A 23,858-nucleotide genomic window follows, 5' to 3' on the forward strand; every position below is an offset into this window, starting at 1 on the left:
ATATTTTTATTTACAATGATCATTTTTATGTTTTATTGTTCTCAATGCATTCCACTATGTAATGAATGAAGATTTGCAACTGGATGTGATATTTTAGTATTCCCTTTAGTTTTCTGAGCAGTGTATATTGACCAGACAGAGGAAACTTTTTTTCAGTTCTAGAAAGGGCACATTTCTAGGAATTATGACAATTTTAAAGTGCAGTTTTCAAAGCTTGAGTTTTCCTCACTGAAGATTTTTCCCCTCTTTCATAAAAAAGGTCACAAAACCACCATCAATAGGGTGGGCTGCAGTTTCACAAAAACTCAAAATTGCAATATGTAAATAGGAACTAAATTAAGGCTGAAGCCTAGATAGCGTTTTGGTCTATTCAGGTGTAGGAACACTACAACGTGTTATTTTTCTGTGGACATGTCTTAGGTCTCCTTCACATGTCCGTGTTTCCAGTACATATGATATCCATTTTTTCATGAATACCAAAAGTGCCCATTATAATCTGTGGTGCTATTCACATGTCCATATTATAACACAGACTGTGTGTTCATGGAAAACCCACGGAGACCTGTCCGTTACATTCCATCAGCACAGATGACAAGGACCAATACAAGTCTGTGAAAAACACGTACAGCTCATGGATGGCATCTGTGTCCTGCCCGAGTTATCCATGCAAAGTAGAGGAGAAGTTTTCTAAGTTATTTCTTACTTCATCCATCCTGGAAAAACGCTGATGACTGATGGTAAAAACGACACATGGATGATACACTGATGGTAAAGATGACACACTCATGATAAAAACGACACTCGGATGACACTGATGGTAAAAACGGGCACACGAGTGACACACTGATGGTAAAAACGACACTCGGAAGACACACTGATGGTAACGACGGACACACGGATGACACTGATGGTAAAAACGAGACTCGGAAGACACACTGATGGTAACGACGGACACACGGATGACATACTGATCGTAAAACCGACACTCGGATGTGACACTGATGGTAAAGATGACACACGGAAGAAACACTGATTGATGGTAAAAATGGACACACGGATGACACACAGATGGTAAAAACGGACACACGGATGACACACTGATGGTAAAAACGGACACACAGATGACACACTGATGGTAACGATGACACACTCATGGTAAAAACGACACTCGGATGACACTGATGGTAAAAACGGGCACACGAGTGACACTGATGGTAAAAATGACACTCGGATGACACTGATGGTAAAAACGTACACACAAGTGACACACTGATGGTAAAAACGACACTCTGAAGACACACCGATGGTAACGACGGACACACGGATGACATACTGATCGTAAAACCGACACTCGGATGTGACACTGATGGTAAAAATGACACACGGATGAAACACTGATTGATGGTAAAAATGGACACACGGATGATACACAGATGGTAAAAACGGACACACGGATGACACACTGATGGTAAAAACGGACACACGGATGACACACTGATGGTAAAAACGGACACACAGATGACACACTGATGGTAAAGATGACACACTCATGGTAAAAACGACACTCGGATGACACTGATGGTAAAAACGGGCACACGAGTGACACTGATGGTAAAAATGACACTCGGATGACACTGATGGTAAAAACGTACACACAAGTGACACACTGATGGTATAAACTACACTCGGATGACACACTGATCGTAAGACTGACACGGATGACACACTGATGGTAAAAACGACACAGATGATACACTGATGGTAAAGATGACACGGATGAAACACTGATTGATGGTAAAAACGGACACATGGATGACACTGATGGTAAAAACGGACACGGATGACACTGATGGTAAAAACGACACACAGATGATACATTGATGGCAGAGACGACACACGGATGACACACTGATGGTAAAACCGACACACGGGTAACACACTGATGGTAAAAACGACACACAAAAGATGACACACTGATAGCAAAGACGACACAGGGATGATACACTGACTGATTGTAAAAAAAACGGCATACGGATGACACACTGATGGTAAAGATGACACACGGATGACACTGATGGTAAAAACGGATACACGGATGACACACTGATGGTGAAAACACCCAACAATTGATGTCCAAACCAAAGTCAGCGTAAGGCAATACTAACATAAATCACAAATTGCCAAAAGGCAAATCATCCCTAACTGAGGACTCTAAAACATACCGTACCTTTTATTAGTGCTACTAAAAAAGAATTAGTATTTAAAAACTTGCACTTGTCAGAGTATAACAATAGGACCGAAGTATACGGTTTTCCCATTCCCATTAAAGTGACAGTATTTAGGGTATGGGGTAAGGTGCGGCCACTACCTATATCTCCCTCAATTCCCACTACATATATCTGGCAGGTGCTGTTAAAACTTGCTCCTAAGCCTCCCCAACATGTTTCACCAGCAATTCAAAAAGATGTTAGTCACTAAAACAGTATACTTCGGTCCTATTGTTATACAGTGACAAGTACAAGTTTTAAAATATTAATTCCTTTTTAGTAGTACTAATAAAAGGTATGTTTTAGAGTCCTCAGTTAGGGATTAATTGCCTTTTGGCAATTTGTGATTTAAGATGGTAAAAACAGACACATGGATGACACCGGTACCAGTTTTTCACGTACTTGTTTTATATGGATATGCAAAGGAGGCCTTAAAAGGAAATCTGTCAGTTGGTTCTTGCTAGGTATCTGAGTGCAGCATGATGTGGGGGCAGATAGCCTTATTCCAGGGATGTGTCACTTACTAGATTGCGTGATGTAAATCCTTTTGTTTTATCTAAAGGAGATTATCACTGCCTGACTAAGGATAAGTTCACATGTCCAGTAGTGATCTGTTAGGACTGATCCAGTAAAAATCCGTTAGGAAAAGTTATGCTGACACAATTTTTAGTCCATTATTCACTAACTGATCTCTGTCGTATCCGTTTTTTTATCATTGGGGTCAACGGACAACGGATCCGTTAATGTGCCATCTGTTCTCATTTATTTTGAACAGATCCGGCAAGTGCAAGCCAGTCCACCTAATCTGTGTAACCCCACTGCCACTAATGACTGAATAGGCAGAAAGTTGCCACAGTGTACAGATGAAGCTGCCAATCAGTGTCGTCGGCGAAGTTACACACAGCTCAGCATTCTGACCACTGCTAAACATGCTGCAGAATACAGGGGATTCTACCAAACCTGCATCAGTCAAGTAAGTGACACATCGCTGGAATCAAGGTATCTGCCCCTAAATCATGCGGCTCTCAGATTACATCTCAAAAACCTGCTGACAAACTCCCTTCAAGAGGCTCATATTAATATATGTATCTACTATTTTCCCTAGCTTTACACCCTGAATCTCTCCTTCAGCTATGTGCCAGTGCCTGCCTCAGGCCAGGTTGACAGGAACACTGGCATTCTCCCAAATTGTGAATATGAATGGTTCCACGTTCAGCTCCTTGCATTGGTTGGCATCGCGGACTGGTGCATGAGCTGCGTGCCAAAAAAACAAGCACTGCCTCATCTGAAAAATGGAAGAGACTAGTGCATGCTGTCATTTCCATTCGGCCAACTAGGAAAATTGACAGTACGTTAATTTATTCAGTCTGCACAAAGTCATTGGAAGCAGCCTAAAGCCGCTTTTACACGTCCTGATATTTCTGTTGCCAGAAAACACGGAACTGGTGATATTCTGTGTATGTACTACATGCGTCACACGTGCGGCAACCGTGTGCCGCATCAGTACCACACAGACGGGCGCAGGGAAGTAGTGCTACTGTAAGCGCTGTTCCCCTGCGTGTGGTGCTGAACACGGCTGTCATCCGTTCTCCACTGCTTGGCTGGCGAGATTGAATGAATGAGAAGCAGCGGGCACAAGCTCTGTGCTCACTGCCGGCATGAACTCCTGTGACCTCAGGACCGTGGGAGAATGCAAGTGATGAGGTCACTGTGACAGAGCTTGAACTGCCATGACCTCATCACTTGCATTCTCCCATGGTCCTGAGGTCACAGGAGTTCATGCCGGCAGAATGACGTCACCACTAGTTGCCCGCTGCGTATCATTCATTCCTCATTGGTTTACAGCCGGGCCGGTCGCATTAGCACCGCTCTCGGTTGTAAACTGTACATTCCCCTAGATAGATTACGGCATGGGACTGACTGAACACCGAACAGGTATAGGTATATTGTTGGTTTGTTATTTATTTTTATTTATTTTATTTTTTTTATTATTTTTTTTTACAGGAGATCGAGGGCGTCGCTTGGATTACCAGTATAATAAAGATGTAAAAACCGTGGTGTATGATTTCATTAAAAGACGTTATTCTTACTCTGTGGTGTGTTTAATTAACCCTTTACAAACTATAGGAGTAGTAATGGAGGGGTATCTTATTGACACCTCTCCATTACTCAGCTGGCTTAATGTCACATTACAATAGGAAGGTGACATTAACCCCTCATTACCCCACTTGCCACCGCTACAGGGCAAGTGGGAAGAATCAGGCAAAGCTGCAGAATTGGCGCATCTAATAGATGCTCCTTTACTGGGCAGGTGCGGGCTGCTGTTTTTAGGCTGGGGGGCCCATATCCATAGCCCCTTATCAGCCTGAAAATAGCAGCCTGCACCTGTGAGTTTTGTCGGCTTGGTTTAACAACATTGAGGACACCCCACGGGTTTTTCATTCATTCATTGTCCCCTGCTCACCGGCAGAGCAGGGGAGAATGGATGAAAGCGGCGTTCAGCACCAGCAGCTGGGGAACAGAAGCTTACAGTAGCGCTACTTCCCCGGCGGCTGTCCGTGCACACAGAGGACAGTGTGCACTGTTCTCCATGTGCATGAGTGTGGCACGTTTTGCGGCCCGTGAAAACACGCTGACATGTGCATAGACCCATTCATTTAAATGGGTTTACGCGTGTCAATGTCTCCAGTCCGTGAGAAAACTGTCACTACATGTACCGGAGACACTGACGTATGAACCGGCCCAAGACTCAGTCATTATAAGGGGATAGTCAAGAATTAAGAATTGTCTTATACAACAAATACATTACATTCAAACAGTTCCACTATCCCATCAAACACCCAGGTACAGCTGTGCGGTATGTATTATAACAAGGGGTAAGTTACTTAATTTGACAGTATCTGAAAAGAATAACAGCTGGACTGCCTATAGCCCATCATCCCAAATTCAAGGAAGAAATCAACCATGACTCCAGAAAATTGTTATAAAGTTCACAGAGTCTCAAGTGAGACAGAAACAAGATTACAGTGATTAAGGAAGCGCCAAACTACTCAGGTGAAGCGAGAAAGGAAAGCAATTTCTCACACAAACCAGTGAAGCGATCAGAGAACATCCCATCCTCCTCTCGATACATGAATGTACTACATCACAGCTTCCTACCAAATGGAACTTACAGCATTCACTCATGCTCCTGTTTAATAAATCACCACCATTATTATGTGCAGTAAAGTTGTGCTGGTACATACAAACAATATCATCCTCCATATTTGTACGCAACGTTCAGCTTTAAGTATGTAGTGCAGCAGTTAAAGGAAATCTGGCAGCAGGTTTTTGCTATATCATCTGAGAGCAGCATGATGTTTGGGCAGATGCTCTGATCCAGGGATGTGTCACTTACTAGGCTGTTCTATTCCAATCAAATCAGTGGTTTATCAGCAGGAAATTATCACTAAATGACTATGTATCTTGTGCCTGCTAGTCCAGCCACGCCCCCGACTACTGATTAGCAGTTGTCAATATACAGTGTACACAGAAAGCTGCTAATCAGTGATGTGGACGGGGCTACACAGGGCTCAGCATTAAGGCTATGTGCACACGATGCAGACTTGTGCGGATCCGCAGTGGATTTTTCCACGCAGAAACGCTGCAGATCCGCACTGTGATTTACAGTACAATGTAAATCAATGTACAAAAAAAAAAGGTTGTGCACATGGTGCGGAAAAATCAGTGCACAATGGCTGTGGATTTAAAAGAAGTGCATGTCACTTCTTTTGTGCGGATCTGCAGCGTTTCTGCACCCCTCCATGATAGAAATCCGCAGTGGCAAAAACTGCATAAAATCCGCACAAAATCCGCATCAATTCCGCGGCAAATCCGCAGCTGCGGATTCTGCCAGAAAATTCTGCACCACATTTCCTACGTGTGCACATAGCCTGAGAGCTCTACTAGACCTGCACAAGATCAAACTGTGGATTTATTACAACTGCTACATCAGGCAAACTAAGTAATACATCACTGAAGTCAGGGTCTCTGTTCCTACATCATAGTGCTGTCAGACTATACAGCAAAAATGTGATTACATATTCCCTTTAAATATAGACTTCACTGCGCTAGATTTTTGGATGGTATACCGGTATACAATGGAAAATATTAAAGAGGAGGCTGAGAAGTGATTGTAGTAGGAGTATGTATAGCAGCTCATATCAAATAAATAAATAAATAAATAAATAAAGGATCTTGCTCTAACATGTATTACTAAAAACAACGCATGAAAATTGTAATTAAGTCAACTCAGGTAAGAGTAATGGAGAAACTCTACTGTCGATTGATCTCTGTGCCACAAAATAATTCAACATGGGTCATAAAGAAAGTCATCTGACCCACGCCTATGGAGATTTCAGAACCAATGTTAGTGAATTGGCCACATACATAAAAAAAGCCTTAAATTTGGTGCAATGACCATTTTTCAGACAAACTAAAGTAAGCGAATATGCCAATTCAGATGGACATGGACAGATTGTCCATAGGAGATTTAAAAAAAAAATTTAAAAAAAAACCCCACACAGAAAGCATTGTCAGACAATACTGACCCATAAAACTCAGTGGGTGCATAAAAACTTATCAGTATGTCATTTCCTTTAATAGATGCATCGCCAAGATTAGATTGTGACTATGTACAATAAAAATGTATATTGTGGAACTGTATTAACCAGAAAAATCGATGTAAACACTTTTATGCTAAAAAAGGGCTAAAGTATTCTAGGAGTGATACCTTTATTGGCTAAGTTCTATTTGCAAGCTGAAGCCTTTGGGGCACAGAGGCATCTTCATCAGGCAAGTCAAAATGACCGACACAACAGCACAAGATATTACAACAGAACACTTGTGCGCCCCATTGTCCCCATGCACAAATGGCTCATTGTAGCCTCTCAATGTTATGCTCTTGTGTCAGCCATTCATAATGACACAATGGCACGCCTGGAGACAGCACCAACTTTGCTGGAACAGCGCCAGTCTAGGAGGTGAGTATATGGATTTTTTTATTTTTCATTTTATATGGGGCACTGTGGCATTTAAGACATGACTGTCCAGTAGTATAAGACCCTTTAATGGTAAAGTAAACAGAATAATTAAATAACATAATAGATAATACCTTATGTCTCCCCCAAAAAAAGTTCCTTCAGCAATTTGTGTATATGTTTATATAAATAACTTTAATTTAAAAAAAAGTGCACCCTGTAAACTAAGTGACACATCTTTGGAATCAGGGACTCTTGCTTTACATCATGCTGCTCTCATACAAGTAGCAAAAACCTGCTGACAGATTCCATTTAAAAAGTGTTAAAAGTATTTGCCTTAGTTTTTCCGGCACACCTGGTGCCACAATGTATCATTTTGCTATGTGCAAGTTCAAGGTCTTAAGATCCTTTACCATTAAAGATGACCTCACTTGCCCACTCTTCCAGTAAAGCCCTCCCATGGTTTCCATAACAGTATGCAAGTATGTAGAGGACAATAAACACACAGACTGAGGTATTGATGTGCTAAGAAGCTCCCAACATTCTGAGGTCTATGGTAGAAGTTCCATCACAGACATTTCCCATCAATAGTGCTGCAGAGATGCCAGTCAGCAGTGGATCACGTGAGAGACATTAGATGCACACAATGCATAAAGCAATTTGTAGAAGAGCTCAATGTCAAAAATAACAACCATCAATATTATATTGATTACCTTGCTCAAGCCGGAAGCACAGTGATCTCTTTGCTGCCTCGATTTCAGGACTTGGATGATCCAGAACTTGCCTACACCACTGCAATGGGCTGACAGCCGACTCAAAGGATTTATGCCTCTTAGTGGGGGACACATAAAGCCTGGAAGAGACAAAATGAAAGCCGGCTGTAATTTATAAGCAGGCAATCCTATAAACAGGAGATCACTTACAATTCTGGGAAAAACACTTTAACTCAAAACTTGAATATGTAGTTTTAAACTAAAAAAAATAAAAAATAAAAAACTATTTTGTTAAAGAAGTTCAACATTTAGGGCCCAATTCATCGAAGCTTTTTTTGTAAACATTCCGGAGTAAAAAGCTCTGAAAAGTCACAAAAATTTTGAACAACTCAAGGCTGCGTTAAAATTTGGCCTCTTTTGGAATTCTTATACCATTTTCACCCAGCTCCGATAAAGTGAGGGCAGGAGAGGCAATATAGGGGCGTGGTAACCCCCACTCATCAAATTCAGCATTTTCTTCATTACGCCACAAATCTTACTCTAGTCCCCGACTGGATTAGGACTTGTAGCAAGGTGCACAGGGAGGGATGTCTCTTCATGAATCAGCAGCGTCTTTCTCCAGCATGCCTCCTCATCAAGAAATACATGCATCTCTCTGGAGAGCCGCCGGCACCACCGTGCACAGCGTTATGGGATCACTCCGATTTATACGGTTGCCTGATTCTGGTGTATGAAACGGTCGTTTTAGTTCCCCCTATGTCTCTAACCAATTAACCTATTATTTGTAAAGGATGATGGAGACACAACATTTTTGCATATAATACTGAGGCCTAACCTGATCAATGACATGATGAAGCCAACATGGCACACAATTAAGGCTTAGGCTACTTTCACATTAGCGTCGTGCACTGCACGTAGCAATGCGACGTTGCGGCGCACCGACGCATACTGTGGAAGCATCCCACAACGGGGGCAGCGGATGCTGTTTTTCAACGCATCCGCTGCCCCATTGTGAGGTGCGGGGAGGCGGGGGCGGAGTTCTGGCCGCGCATGCGCGGTCGGAAATGCTGGACACGATGCACCAAAAAACATTACATGCAACGTTTTTTGGTGGCGACGGTCCGACGCAACACGACGCAACCGTCGCACTGCGTCGCTAATGCAAGTCAATAGAGAAAAAAGGCATCCTACAAGCACATTTGCAGGATGCGTTTTTTCTACAAAACGTGCAGTGCACGAGGCTAGTGTGAAAGTAGTCTTATACACAGTAAGTTAAAGTCAACTGTACAAGACTATTTCAGTGCTACTGACTGACCATCTGATATGTGGGGGGGTCTCTGGACTCCCCCTCAACAGGTATCAGGGAAGACAAGGAACTGGCAGTTGGAATTTCACTGCCCAATCCTTTAGTTTTCAGGAAAGATAAGAGATGTCTGGCAGAAACTTGCTCCTCTACCTTGGAAAGCACATGGGTGTTTGGCCAATCCTAGCACTCGTGTGTATTAGGTAAGACCCATGAGTCTCGTATTTAAATTTATGTGACAGATACGCAATGAATACTACTCAAAACAACTTTTAAATACCAAAAGTAAATGCAATGTATTTAAAGGGAATGAGTCAGAAAGTCTTTACCCCAAAGCATCACCGTTCACCACTACCTGATGTCTTCCCACAATCCCATTCCATATGATATGGGCTGAAAATAAAGTAAAGGGGTTTTCCCCACAACAAAGTACATTGTAATCAATAGGTCTAGGAATAATAATAACTTCCACAATTGGAAGAGTTAAATAAAATGTTCCTGTGCGGAGATCATCTTATAAACGTGCCCCTGCTGTGTACTGTGTAATGGCTGTGTCTGACCGTACAGGAACATGGTCTGATCATGCCTCAGCTCCTGGGCATGGGGGGGGCGAGAAAGAGTATACAGACATTACAGCATGGAAACACAAATTGTTTTTGTGAAGTAAAACATTCCACTGCCTGTTTATAAGCAATGTTTTACTTCAAAGAATCATCTGTAATCCCCTGCTGCCCTGTCTGTATACTCTTTTGTGTCCTCCCCTGCCCAGGAGGATAACAATAATTTGTGTTTCCATGCTGTAACGTCTATCTACTCTTTTCCGCCCCCGCCCAGGAGCTGTGGTATGATCAGACCATGTCCCTGTACGAACAGCCATTACACAGCAGGGGCACATTTATAAGATTATCTCAGCACAAGGAAAAAAAATGGTGACACATCCAATTGTGGAAGTTATTGTTAGTCCAAGATCTAATGATTAAAATTAAACTTTGTGGGAAAACCTATGTGGGGATGGATCTTAGGGGAGGGAGTGGGGAGTAACACCTTTTGACAGGTTCCAGATAACTGAGCACTTACAGTTAAATCCCACGTTCAGCATGGCTACATCCTAAACGCAACCTGAATTAAATACTATCTAAGATATCAGGGAAATACAAGACAGGGCAGGTCACTTTCACAACTGGCCTGAAGCACTGCCATGATGGGACAGATACTTTATGTGATGGGGCAGGAAGGTAACCAAGCTTGTGTTTTGTAGGGGAAATATGATCTTACATATATATATGTAAGATCCTATTTCCCCTACAAAACACAAGCTTGGTTACCTTCCTGCCCCATCACAAGATTAGTTTGTTACACATCCTGAATGTTAATCTAAAGGCTCAGCATACAAAGAATGTTTTACTCAAGTCTTGACCCACTTACAGAGGTCTTTTCGGAAGAAAAGCAACAATAGCCTGAAAGGAGAAGAAAACAAGTAAAAGTAGGTTATAGAGAACTTCCAAAGCTCTGTTCACATGTCTGTTCTGTTTAAAGAGGTTGGCCAGTACTTTTTTCTGACCAGTGTGGGTGCGACAAATGGCACCCTCGCCGATCAGCCGATACCAGGAACAACACCGTCTGCAAGTTTTCAGATGCTTCCATAACACAACAGCTTCGTCAAAACTGTAGTAGCTACAGCCAGGTACTGGAGATATGCCCCCTATTCATTTGTATAGAGGATGGATCTGCAGTACCCGGCCAGGGTCACTACAGAAATTATGGAGCTTATGTGTTAAGTCAGCATCCGAGAATTTCCAGCCGCCGCCGCTAGCAATAGCTGTTCAGAGTACCAATCAGATATTTAGTGGTCAGCTTCTGTAAACAGACATGTGAACAGAGCCTAGGAAGTTCTCTACAGTGTAACCTACATTTACTTGTGTTCTTTACCATTGCTGAACAATTTTAGATTATTGATACTTTTCTTCAGAAAAGATCTCTGGAATTGGGTCAAGAGTTTAAGGAAAACATTCTGCCTACACAAACCATTTAGATTACATAAAGGTAGGCTATCAATAAGTAGTGGCTGCCGCTATCCCCTTTAACAGATAACAGAAGTCAATGTATGAATCCAACTTGCATCAATAATGAATTAGCGGGATCATCTCTCTCTTTCCCTTGTTAGTGGTGTGTTTTGTGTTAAGACAAACTAACAATATTGTAAATGTTTCATCACTTCATGTTCAAATCTGGACAAGGTCAAAGACTGTACAACGCTGCAATCTTCCTAGAACAATGGATGCTTTATACAAGCGGGAAAGTGACAACTTGCTGTATGTACTATATCTGGCATTGTAAGGCTACTTTCACACATCAGTCTTTTGCTATCAGGCTCAATCCGTCAAATTTTGAAAAAACTGGATCCGGCGAAAGATGCCGCCGGATCCATAGACTTGTATTAGCGCCGGATTGCGCAGGATGACCTTACGTTTCTTCCGGATCAAGCAAAAATGTCGTTTCCGGCGTCTGGAAAAAACGTACACAGTAACGTTTTTTGTCTCCGGCGAAAAAGCCGGAAGGGCCACATCCGGTGCTTCCGGCTTTTTGCTAGAATGGAAGCCTATGGGAGAGGGAAGGATACGGAAAATGACGGATTCCGGGGCCGGATTCCAGTTTTATAAACTATTATTATCTGGATATGCTACTTGGATCCGTCGAAAAAACGGATTCGTCGCATCAGTTTTTCACAATCTGTGACGGATCCGGGTTTTTTTTCAACATTCGACGGATTGTGCCTGACGGCAAAAACTTGATGTGTGAAAGTAGCCTAAGATGGGAAATAAGTCTATTAGAAGGAACCTGAGAGCAACTAGTTGTCCAAGGTAGGAGATGTGAGGCGATGGCTCTCATTCTAGTGTATTGGGCTTTTTGGCTTCCGCATACCTTCCATTTTCATCTGGGGATGTTTCTGTTAGAGTCAACACAAATAAAAAAAAAAAAGTCTTCTGGTGCATGGGAGTGTGTGTACAGGGATATAGGATAATGTGTCCATGCGGCATCTGTACAGCAGCACTCCGAGGCCCACGGCTCCACTTCAGGGAACTATCCATCCTTTGCACAGCTCTGCCATGTGTGCGGGGATTTGCAAGAAATTGAATGGATCGAATACAAAGTCCCAAACAAGTCCCAGCTACTGCAGGTCTAATCACTAAATTAAGAGGATTTCTCCTGCCACAAACCTAAACTGGTAATAAGGAAGTTACCCTGCAGCTGCAAACCTAGATCTGCTTCACATGTGTCATTATTACAGTATCATTCTCACTGTCTCATCCAGCAAATCAGCAACAACTGTAGAGCGTTCACATGGGGCAGATATACCGCTTATTTTTCATATAAATTATTAGGGCTAAAAATCCACAGCATATGATATAGAAGAAGGATTGTGTATGAGGTTTTACCAAACCTCATCTACATGTTGGGTAAAGGAAAACTAACCTAAGGTGCACATTTTAACTCTGCAGCATGTGAATTTAAAGCACCACTCCAGTGCTTCAAGGGCTCGTTCACACTTCAGATGTAATCGGATGAGTGCAATCAGATAAAAAAAATTGGCCCAATGTTAAACTATGAGGAGGCTCACATCTGCGGTTATTTTATCATGCCTATACGACATGCGAAAACAATTGCAGTATGCACTCATATAAGTCTATGGGTGCGAGTTAAACAACGCACTGCACTCGCATATTACCAGAGTGAAGTGCGATTCCGGTGGACGCTGGAAATGGAGGAGATGGAGAAATTAATTTCTCCGTCTCCTCCGCAGCGGCGCTGAGTCTTGCATGTAAGAGGATCGGAGCACAGAGCACTGACACTCGGATCACACTCGCAGCAGAGCAGGAGCTGAGGGGCAATAGCATCTCACATCCATTGCCATATGCTAATGTGAAAACAGCCTTAATGTAAGTCCCCTACCCCATCTCATACTCACCTATCGTTTCCTTCATCTTTTTCCAGCGTCGCTCGGGTCCGTCTCTGGAGAAAAGTGACCTGCTGCACCACGTAGGAGGTCACTTTTCAATACAAGTCTATGAGAGTCTCGTTCTGGCTCTCATAGACTTGCACTGACAGCTTGTGACGTAGCTTCTGACCTCCGACCAGTCAGCAGCTACATCACAAGATGGCGCCGCGGGATAGGAGCAGCGTCGGTAAAAGGTGAAGCCGCCGGATTGTATTAGAAAGAAGGCAGCGGGCTTACATTTAGGTCATGTTCACACCTTCAGTATTTGGTCAGTATTTGACCTCAGTATTTTTAAGCCAAAATCAGGAGTTGAACAATCAGGAGAAAAGTATATTAGAAACACGTCACCACTTCTGCATTCTTCACTCGCTCCTGATTTTGGCTTACAAATACTGATTTTTAAAAAAATGAGCAAATACTGAATGTGTGAACATGGCCTTAAAGCGACACTCCAGCGGGTTTGTTTTTTCAGCGCTGGAGTGGTGTAAGCTGCACATTTTCATACAGCATTTCACTCTCCACAATGAGCAGGGTAAAATAAATAGCAACTCTATATTTAAAGGGGTTTTCCAAGAAGAAGTCTGAAGTTGCTCTATGTGGGTGCCAAATCGTGTCCGATGCGCACATGGTTACAATTCCCCTGTATACCCGGCGTGGGCAGCCACGTGACTGCACCTAAGCAATTTGCATGGTTGTGGTCATTGCTGACTTGACTTCTCTGCTTCTCTCAAGGATTCAAACTGGTGAATGTAACACTTCTGATTTTCGTCCAGAGTCATTAGAAGGTCGCAACAGAAAAACTAATGTCTGGATGATGCCTAACTCAGATTGCCAGGTCAGTAGTCTGTAGCCACTGAGCGGAAGCCCTGAGGACCATCTCCAACCTCCTGGCATCCGCAGCTCTCCTTTGATTAGCCGGCTGTGCCATATATCACATGTGCATCACGCCAAGCTGGCTAATCCAAAGAAGAACCATGGATGTCATGAAGTAAGGGGCAATTCTCAGGGCTCCTACCCAGAGGCCAAAAATTACTAACCTGACCAATGAACCATGTCCTCCAAATTCTTTTGAATCATTTCTAAAACATACCCTCACTTATTCCAAGAGCAAAAATCCCCCACAAAAACTCAGAATGCCTCCAATACGGCCCGGTGTGCGTTTCCCATGTACAGATGTCCCTTAGTAATGAATTGATCCAGTAGCCGTATCCCATTACCTACACAGACTTGGGTTTTCACTCGTATGCATCTGTGTGGTTAAAAAGCATGGCAGAAGAGATGGGCCACAATGTGCCAATCCTCAGCGCATGCCGCAGGCACGTAAAGGGTGTTAGGGTGATCGGCTCTGCAGGTGTCTGATGAAGGTAACGTGTTATTGAAGGAGGACACACCTTAAATGCAGCTGGTACCTAAAGACCATTTAATAAGAGAATTGTCATTTCCTGACTGATATTGGAGAAAACAACTCATGCCAGGCCTTAAATACAGATTAGGAGGCGATCCAGAAATGCACCCTATAAATACCAGCTTGCTGCACTGCATAGGACTAAGGAGATGGTGTGATACAAAACAAAACGCCCCCGTCCTTGCCCACCAATCCCATGCAGCATAGTACAAAAAACAGATGACGCTTTGCCATTCAGAATAAATAAATGGGGGCTGCATACAATGCAATGTAGGCTGCAGTATTCCGACAGCAGCAGGAAACCAGTTATAGAAAGCAAATCATGTGAAGCCGCTCTGGGAGATTTGTGATAAACCCAAATCCTATTGCCTGAACAGCTTGTGTCCTGGCTGAGCAGTCCCAGGGAATCCTCTTGGGCTAATAATGGCCATTCCCCAGTGCAGGCGCCCCCACTGCAGATGGAGCAGAGGCAGGCAGCCCCATGTAAAAGCACACGCTGCTACATCTGGAACTGGCTGCAGTCCCAGAACACACAGCTACATCACTGCCCCCTAATCTGCAGTCATGCCCACCCAGTGCCCCCACTAAGCGCGTTACTGTCAGCTCCCATGCCAGGATTACCAGGTGTCTTCTTCTTCACTACAATACCCATCTTCCAGGTCCAATATGTCCACCTCGTCCAGGATGCTGGCCCCGGGACTGCAGCTGGCGGGCAGTGGCCCCTCGGTGGCACTCAGGCAGGACAGCTGGGGTCTGTAGTAGCCGAGATTGTCCGGAGGGTACAGGCTGCCCCCGATGGAGGAGGTGCAGAGCAGAGTGGGCACCGGGCTGGGCAGGCACAGTGCGGCGGGCCGTGCCAGGGCAGGAGCAGGCAGCAGGCATGTCCCGGGCTGATGCATTGCCGGCGGCGGCAGCAGCAGGTGCGGGCTGGCAGTGCAGGTGCTCACAGCGCTCGCCCGGTTCCTCAGCTGCTCGTTCTGCTTCTCCAGCTTCCTCACCAGCTCCTGCAGCTTCTTCACCTCCAGCTCCGCGTTCACCACCATGCCGTTAGTGCCCGCTGTGGTGCCGCACTTCACCTCCGCCATGGCACAGCCCACACTCCGCAGACGCCGGCTCCGGGCTCTCAGTCAGGGACGCTGATGGCTGCTGCACTTGTGCTCCGGCTGCATCCTCCTCTGCTCGGAGTGGATGCGCCTCCTGACAGCGCTGGGAATATTGATGCGAGCGCCGGCTCCCTCCCACTAATGCTGAGAGAGGGGGGGACACAATGGGAACAAAGAGCAGCCGGGCTCGGGGGACTGACAGGAGCCCACCAGAGCCTCAGTCCGGCACTGCCAGGAGAGGAGGGGCTCTGCTCATCTGTACGGGGAGGGTCCCACCTGCTAGGGCCAAACCCCCACTGGGCATGGAAGGACCACCGCCGCCAGGAATGGGCACAGTACCAGCCACAGCACAGGGGACTGGCTCAGTGGGCTAATGAGCCAGCAGTGCTGTGAGTACAGGCTGCAGTAGGGGAGGCTCAGTGGGCTAGTGAGCCAGCAGTGCTGTGAGTACAGGCTGCAGTAGGGGAGGCTCAGTGGGCTAGTGAGCCAGCAGTGCTGTGAGTACAGGCTGCAGTAGGGGAGGCTCAGTGGCTAGTGAGCCAACAGTGCTGTGAGTACAGGCTGTAGCATTTGAGGCTCAGTGGGCTAATTAGCCAGCAGTGCTGTGCGTAAGGGCTTGTTCACACTTTGCGGAATTAGCTGCGGATTTTTCCGCTGCGGATATGGAAAAACTGCAGTGCAAAACCGCTGCGGTTTTCACTGCGGATTTTCCTGCGGTTTCTTCTGCGGATTCCTCTGCGGGTTTTCAACAGCACTTTCCTATTGGTGCATGTTGAAAACCGCTGCGGAATCCGCAGAAAGAAGTGACATGCTCCTTTTTTTCCGCAGCAATTCCGCGCGTTTTTTTAAGGGATTTTCCGCAATGTGGGCACAGCGTTTTTTTTTTTCCATAGTGTAACATTGTACTGTACCCTGCATGGAAAACTGCTGCGGATCCGCAGCGTCAAATCCGCTGCGGATCCGCAGCAAAAACCGCAAAGTGTGAACATAGCCAAAAGGTTTCAGCAGGGGAGCCTCAGTGGGCTAGTGAGCCAGCAGTGCTGCGAGTACAGGCTGCAGCAAGGGAGGCTCAGTGGGCTAGTGAGCCAGCAGTGCTACGAGTACAGGTTGCACCAGGGGAGGCTCAGTGGGCTAGTGAGCCAGCAGTGCTGCGAGTACAGGCTGCAGTAGGGGAGGCTCAGTGGGCTAGTGAGCCAGCAGTGCTGTGAGTACAGGCTGCAGCATTTGAGGCTCAGTGGGCTAATGAGCCAGCAGTGCTGTGAGTACAGGTTTCAGCAGGGGAGCCTCAGTGGGCTAGTGAGCCAGCAGTGCTGCGAGTACAGGTTTCAGCAGGGGAGCCTCAGTGGGCTAGTGAGCCAGCAGTGCTGTAAGTACAGGCTGCAGCAGGGGAGCCTCAGTGGGCTAGTGAGCCAGCAGTGCTGTGAGTACAGGTTTCAGCAGGGGAGGCTCAGTGGGCTAATGAGCCAGCAGTGCTGCGAGTACAGGCTGCAGCAGGGGAGGCTCAGTGGGCTAGTGAGCCAGCAGTGCTGCGAGTACAGGCTGCAGCAGTGGAGGCTCAGTGGGCTAGTGAGCCAGCAGTGCTGCGAGTACAGGCTGCAGTAGGGGAGGCTCAGTGGGCTAGTGAGCCAGCAGTGCTGTGAGTACAGGCTGTAGCATTTGAGGCTCAGTGGGCTAATGAGCCAGCAGTGCTGTGAGTACAGGTTTCAGCAGGGGAGCCTCAGTGGGCTAGTGAGCCAGCAGTGCTGCGAGTACAGGCTGCACCAGGGGAGGCTCAGTGGGCTAATGAGCCAGCAGTGCTGCGAGTACAGGCTGCAGTAGTGGAGGCTCAGTGGGCTAGTGAGCCAGCAGTGCTGCGAGTACAGGCTGCAGTAGGGGCTCAGTGGGCTAGTGAGCCAGCAGTGCTGTGAGTGCAGGCTGCAGTAGTGGAGGCTCAGTGGGCTAGTGAGCCAGCAGTGCTGCGAGTACAGGCTGCAGCAGTAGGGGCTCTTCTGCCCCGCAGGACCTGTGTGTCTCGGCACATAGACTGCAGCCGGAGAGCTGGAGTCAGAAATCACAGCTTGTGCTCTAAACACTTGTGGAAATAAGCCCACTGACTGATCATGGTGTAGTGTCCTGGTAAAGGTAGGTATTGTGCCCCAAACTCAGTAAGAGTCGCTTTAGAAAATGGTAGTGCCCCCAAAACGTAATAATGGCAACTTTGTGCCACAGCCATTCAAAAATTTAAAGGGGTTGTCCTCTTTCAGGAAAGTGAGCCCTGAACTGCACAAAATAGCTAAGTAACAAACTCAGCTGGTGCCCATCCTCCATGGGTCCAGAGCCGACTTCCACTATTCCGGTTTCGGTGTTTTGGCTGCAGGGGTGATGTCATGTCACCATCATGTGTGACCACACTAGGAGGCCCCTGTGGTCAGTGCCTGGTGTAATGAGTCCAATGGCTGTGTCGATTTAGACGGCATACAGTGGGGAAATAAAGTATTTAGTCAGCCACCAATTGTGCAAGTTCTCCCGCTTAAAAAGATGAGAGGCCTGTAATTGACATCATAGGTAGACCACAACTATGAGAGTCAGGCTGCCGTCACACTAGGGGTGAGTGTCCACGGTAAGTAGATGTTCCAGCATAGTGGAGGGGATTTTTTGAAATCCCGTGTCCACTATGCGTGGAAACCCGCACGCGGCGGGCCTGCGACTCCGGACATGCTGCGCGTCTTTTCAGATCGCAGCATGTCCGTGCTACCTGCGGCGACGCTGCGTCGCCGCAGGTAATATCACAGGGCCCTATGGCATGGGGTGCGATGATCCCGGATGTGTACAGTACACATCCGGCATCATCGCGTCCCAGAAAGGGGGCGGGGCTTAGCACCGAGCGGCTTCGTCGCTCCGGCGATACCGCCGGCCATCCTGATCGTGGACACGCAGCCTAGCAGTATTTGGTCTGTATTTTACCTCAGTATCTGTAAGCCAAAACCAGGAGTGGAACAATTAGAGGAAAAGTATAATAGAAACATATGCACCACTTCTGCATTTATCACCCACTCCTGGTTTTGGCTTACAAATACTGATGTAAAATATTGACCAAATACTGCTAGTGTGACGGCAGCCTCAAAATGAGAAAACAAATCCAGAAAATCACCTTGTCTGATTTGGGAAGATTTATTTAGCAAATTATGGTGGAAAATAAGTATTTGGTCATTAACAAAAGTTCATCTCAATATTTTGTTATATATCCTTTGTTAGCAATGACAGTGGTCAAACGTTTTCTGTAAGTCTTCACAAGGTTGCCACACACTGTTGGTGGTATGTTGGCCCATTCCTCCATGCAGATCTCCTCTAGAGCAGTAATGTTTTGGGCCTGTCGCTGGGCAACATGGACATTCAACTCCCTCCAAAGGTTTTCTATAGGGTTGAGATCTGGAGACTGGTTAGGCCACTCCAGGAGCTTCATATGCTTTTTACGAAGCCACTCTTTCGTTGCCCTGGCAGTGTGCTTGGGATCATTATCATGCTGAAAGACTTAGCCACGTTTCATCTTCAATGCCCTTGCTGATGGAAGGAGGTTTGCACTCAAAATCTCACGATACATGGCCCCATTCATTCTTTCATGTATACGGATCAGTCGTCCTGGTCCCTTTGCAGAGAAACAGCCCCAAAGCATAATGTTGCCACACCCCATGCTTCACAGTAGGTATGATGTTGTTTGGATGCAATTCAGCATTCTATCTCCTCCAAACACAACGAGTTTTGTTTCTACCAAACAGTTCTTCTTTGGTTTCATCAGACCATATGACATTCTCGCAATACTCTTCTGGATAATTCAAATGCTCTCTGGCAAACTTCAGACAGGCCTGGACATGTACTGGCTTAAGCACATCTGACACTGCAGGACCTGAGATCCTAGCGGCGTAGTGTGTTATTGATGGTAGCCTTTGTTACGGTAGTCCCAGCTTTATGCAGGTCATTCACTGGGTCCCCCATGTGGTTCTGGGATTTTTGCTCACCATTCTTGTGATCATTTTGAGATTTGAGATCTTGCGTGGAGCCTCAGATCAAGGGAGATTATCAGTGGTCTTGTACAGTATGTCTTCCATTTTCTTATTATTGCTCTCACAGTTGATTTCATCACACCAAGCTGCTTGCCTATTGCAGATTCAGTCTTCCCAGCCTGGTGTGTGGCACCTCAGGAGTTCGGGTACCACAGTAGTGCTGCCTTCCTCTCGGGGAGGGTAGTGCTATTCCTGGAGACAAGTGAGATTCCCTTTGGCAGGTTATCACACACACAACACCTTCCAAATCCAGGCCAGGAGGGGGAGCTCAAAACCCTGTTTTAGGGCAGCTTCCCTGGATAAAGATCCTGGTTTGGAGGAGGAGCTAGACAGTTGGTCCCAGGAGACCAGTGAGTGCAGTTCAGTCTGTACTGAGAGTCTGTGAGCGAGGACAGACAGGAAGGGAGCAGAGAGGAGATACAGGACTCAAGGAGGCTGAGAATAGGCCTCCCAGGAGTCAGTGCGCAGAAACCGGGTACCAGGAACCCGAGGCTTTTGTGGAAATTCTAAGACACAGAGCAGAACCGGAGGGCATAGGATTATACAGACATTGCCCATTTGCACCTGTGGTACAGCAGCACCATGGAGCCTGGTGTCACAGTGCGGAGACCCCCAGAGAGGACGGCTTAAGCTGCCTACCATACAGGTACCTGTCCCAGGACAGGGGAAACTAGGAGCACTTAGTGGCAGCAGGGACCTCAGACACAGGAAGCGCAGAGTGGAAGGCCCCCAACCTGACCTGCCCAGGGGATTCCACTTGTCTCTGGACTGCCTGGACTCCTAATGTACCTGTTGCCGATGCCCTGGACTGTGGCCTACCATCTGCAGTAAACCAGGTAAAGACAACTTGTCTCCTCCATTTATTCACCGGCACATACTATCCACGCCTTACACCATAGGACCCCTGGGGACCCCGCTTCACCTGTGGGAAGTGTAACACCCGTGCTGCCGGCAGACAACGTACTTTGAACATTTTCCCCTTTAACCCCTTCCCGACCCATGACGCCTATGCGGCGTCATGGAATGATCGCATCCCTGCAGATCGGGTGAAAGGGTTAATTCCTATTTTACCCGATCTGCAGGGAGAGGGGGAGTTGTACTTCAGCCTAGGGGGGGTGGCTTTGCCCCCACGTGGCTACGATCGCTCTGATTGGCTGTTGAAAGTGAAACAGCCAATCAGAGCAATTTGCAATATTTCACCTATGAAAATGGTGAAATATTGCAATCCAGCCATGGCCGATGCTGCAATAGCATCTGCCATGGCTGGAAATCATGTACTGGCCCCCCCACCGCCCCCGATCTCCTGCCCAGTCCTCCGTTCTGTCAGGTACCCCCCTCCGTCCCCCTGTTCGCTCCCCCGTGCTCCTGTCCGCTCCCCCGTGCTCCTGTCCGCTCCCCCCGTCCTCCGATCCCCCCCCCTGTGCTCCGATCCACCCCCCCACCACCCCCTCATACTTACCGATCCTCCCGAAGTCGGTCCGTCTTCTCCCTGGGCGCCGCCATCTTCCAAGATGGTGGGCGCATGCTCAGTGCGCCCGCCGACTCTGCAGGCCTGCAGCTTCGTTACAGGTACATTTTGATCGCTGTGGTAGGTTCTACCACAGCGATCAAAATAAAAAAATAATAAATAAACCCCCCCCTTTATCACCCCCATAGGTAGGGACAATAATAAAATAAAGAAATTTTTTTTTTTTCTTTTTCCACTAGGGTTAGGGTTAGAACTAGGGGTAGGGTTAGGGGTAGGGTTAGGGTTAGGGGTAGGGTTATGGCATGTGCACACAGAGCGGATCGGCCGCGGATCCGCAGCGGATCGGCTGCGGAATGGCCGCGGATCCGCAGCGGATCGGCAGCGGATCCGCAGCGGATCGGCCGTGGATCGGCCGCGGATCTGCAGCGGATCCGCAGCGGATCGGCCGCGGATCCGCAGCGGATCGGCCGCGGATCCGCAGCGGATCCGCAGCGGATTGGCCGCGGATCTGCAGCGGATTGGCCGCGGATCCGCAGCGGATCGGCAGCGGATCCGCAGCGGATTGGCCGCGGATCTGCAGCGGATTGGCAGCGGATTGGCCGCGGATCCGCAGCGGATCGGCAGCGGATCCGCAGCGGATTGGCCGCGGATCCGCAGCGGATTGGCCGCTGCGAATTCGAAGCAGTTTTCCATCAGGTTTACAGTACCATGTTGTTGTGAAATTGGATTTTGGGCTCCCCCGGTGGCCACTGGTGGAATTGAACTGGTGTGCATCATCCCCTCTGTTCACCTGTTTCCATCAGGATGTGGGAGTCGCTATTTAACCTTGCTCCTCTGTCACTTCCATGCCGGTCAACATTGTAATCAGAAGCCTTTCTGTGCATGTTCCTGCTGCTAGACAACTCCCAGCTAAGTTGGACTTTAGTCCTCGTTTGTTTTTGCATTTTGTTCCAGTTCACAGCTGTAGTTTCGTTTCTGTGTCTGGAAAGCTCTTGTGATCTGAAATTGCCACTCTGATGTTATGAGTTAATACTAGAGTCTTAAAGTAATTTCAGGATGGTATTTTGATAGGGTTTTCAGCTGACCATGAAAGTGCCCTTTCTGTCTTCCTGCTATCTAGTAAGCGGACCTCAATTTTGCTAAACCTATTTTCATACTACGTTTGTCATTTCATCTAAAATCACCGCCAATATATGTGGGGGCCTCTGTCTGCCTATCGGGGAAATTTCTCTAGAGGTGAGCCAGGACTATATTTTCCTCTGCCAGGATTAGTTAGTCCTCCGGCCGGCGCTGGGCGTCTAGGGATAAAAACGTAGGCAACGCTACCCGGCTACTGTTAGTTGTGCGGCAGGTTTAGTTCATGGTCAGTTTAGTTTCCATCCTTCCAAGAGCTAGTACTTATGTTTGCTGGGCTATGTTCTCTTGCCATTGAGAACCATAACAGTTTGACCGGCCCAAAAAGGGTTAAATTAATTGACAGAGAAAGGAGAGAAAAGAGAAGTCTGCTGAAGATTTTTTTTTTTTCCCTTCCCTTCAGTTCTGAGTGTGCTTGTAATTGAATCTCTTGCAAGTCTGCCTATATTGCAGCCTTTCTCTCTCTCTCTCTCCTTCTAATCCTGGAATGGCTCTGTGTTCACCTGTTTAAAATGGATATTCAGAGTTTAGCTGCAGGTTTGAATAATCTCACCACGAAAGTTCAAAATTTACAAGATTTTGTTGTTCATGTTCCTATATCTGAACCTAGAATTCCTTTGCCTGAATTTTTCTCGGGGAATAGATCTTGCTTTCAAAATTTCAAAAATAATTGCAAGTTGTTTTTGTCCCTGAAATCTCGCTCTGCTGGAGATCCTGCTCAGCAGGTCAGGATTGTGATTTCCCTGCTCCGGGGCGACCCTCAGGATTGGGCTTTTGCATTGGCTCCAGGGGATCCTGCGTTGCTCAATGTGGATGCGTTTTTTCTGGCCTTGGGGTTGCTTTATGAGGAACCTCAGTTAGAGCTTCAGGCGGAAAAGGCCTTGATGTCCCTATCTCAGGGGCAAGACGAAGCTGAAATATACTGCCAGAAATTCCGTAAATGGGCTGTGCTTACTCAGTGGAATGAGTGCGCCCTGGCGGCGAATTTCAGAGAGGGTCTCTCTGATGCCATTAAGGATGTTATGGTGGGGTTCCCTGTGCCTGCGGGTCTGAATGAGTCCATGACAATGGCTATCCAGATCGATAGGCGTCTGCGGGAGCGCAAACCTGTGCACCATTTGGCGGTGTCTACTGAGAAGACGTCAGAGAATATGCAATGTGATAGAATTCTGTCCAGAAGTGAACGGCAGAATTTAAGACGAAAAAATGGGTTGTGCTTCTATTGCGGTGATTCAACTCATGTTATATCAGCATGCTCTAAGCGTACTAAGAAGCTTGATAAGTCTGTTTCAATTGGCACTTTACAGTCTAAGTTTATTCTATCTGTGACCCTGATTTGTTCTTTATCATCTATTACCGCGGATGCCTATGTCGACTCTGGCGCCGCTTTGAGTCTTATGGATTGGTCCT

General features: G+C 46.6%; 1 protein-coding gene across 7 annotated transcripts in view; it reads right to left on the minus strand.

Annotated features, from left to right (window-relative positions):
- SLAIN1 (SLAIN motif family member 1) overlaps positions 1-15,924 on the minus strand; it is a 128,197-nt gene extending 112,273 nt beyond the window's left edge. For 2 of the 7 annotated variants that reach the window (XM_077297192.1, XM_077297191.1), the window contains exons 1-2: positions 15,325-15,924; positions 7,999-8,138 (exon numbers count right to left, since the gene is read on the minus strand). In XM_077297192.1, coding sequence (XP_077153307.1) covers positions 7,999-8,138; positions 15,325-15,788 — 604 coding nt within the window. In that variant the 5' untranslated portion in view covers positions 15,789-15,924. Of the gene's footprint in view, positions 1-7,998; positions 8,139-13,268; positions 13,324-14,515; positions 14,648-15,324 lie in introns of those variants that run through there. The other 5 variants (XM_077297194.1, XM_077297193.1, XM_077297195.1 and 2 more) reach the window with 4 other exon arrangements.
- Positions 15,925-23,858: the final 7,934 nt, after the last annotated feature.

The sequence above is a fragment of the Ranitomeya variabilis genome, chromosome 3 (assembly GCF_051348905.1).
Source record: "Ranitomeya variabilis isolate aRanVar5 chromosome 3, aRanVar5.hap1, whole genome shotgun sequence".
NCBI lineage: Eukaryota > Metazoa > Chordata > Amphibia > Anura > Dendrobatidae > Ranitomeya > Ranitomeya variabilis.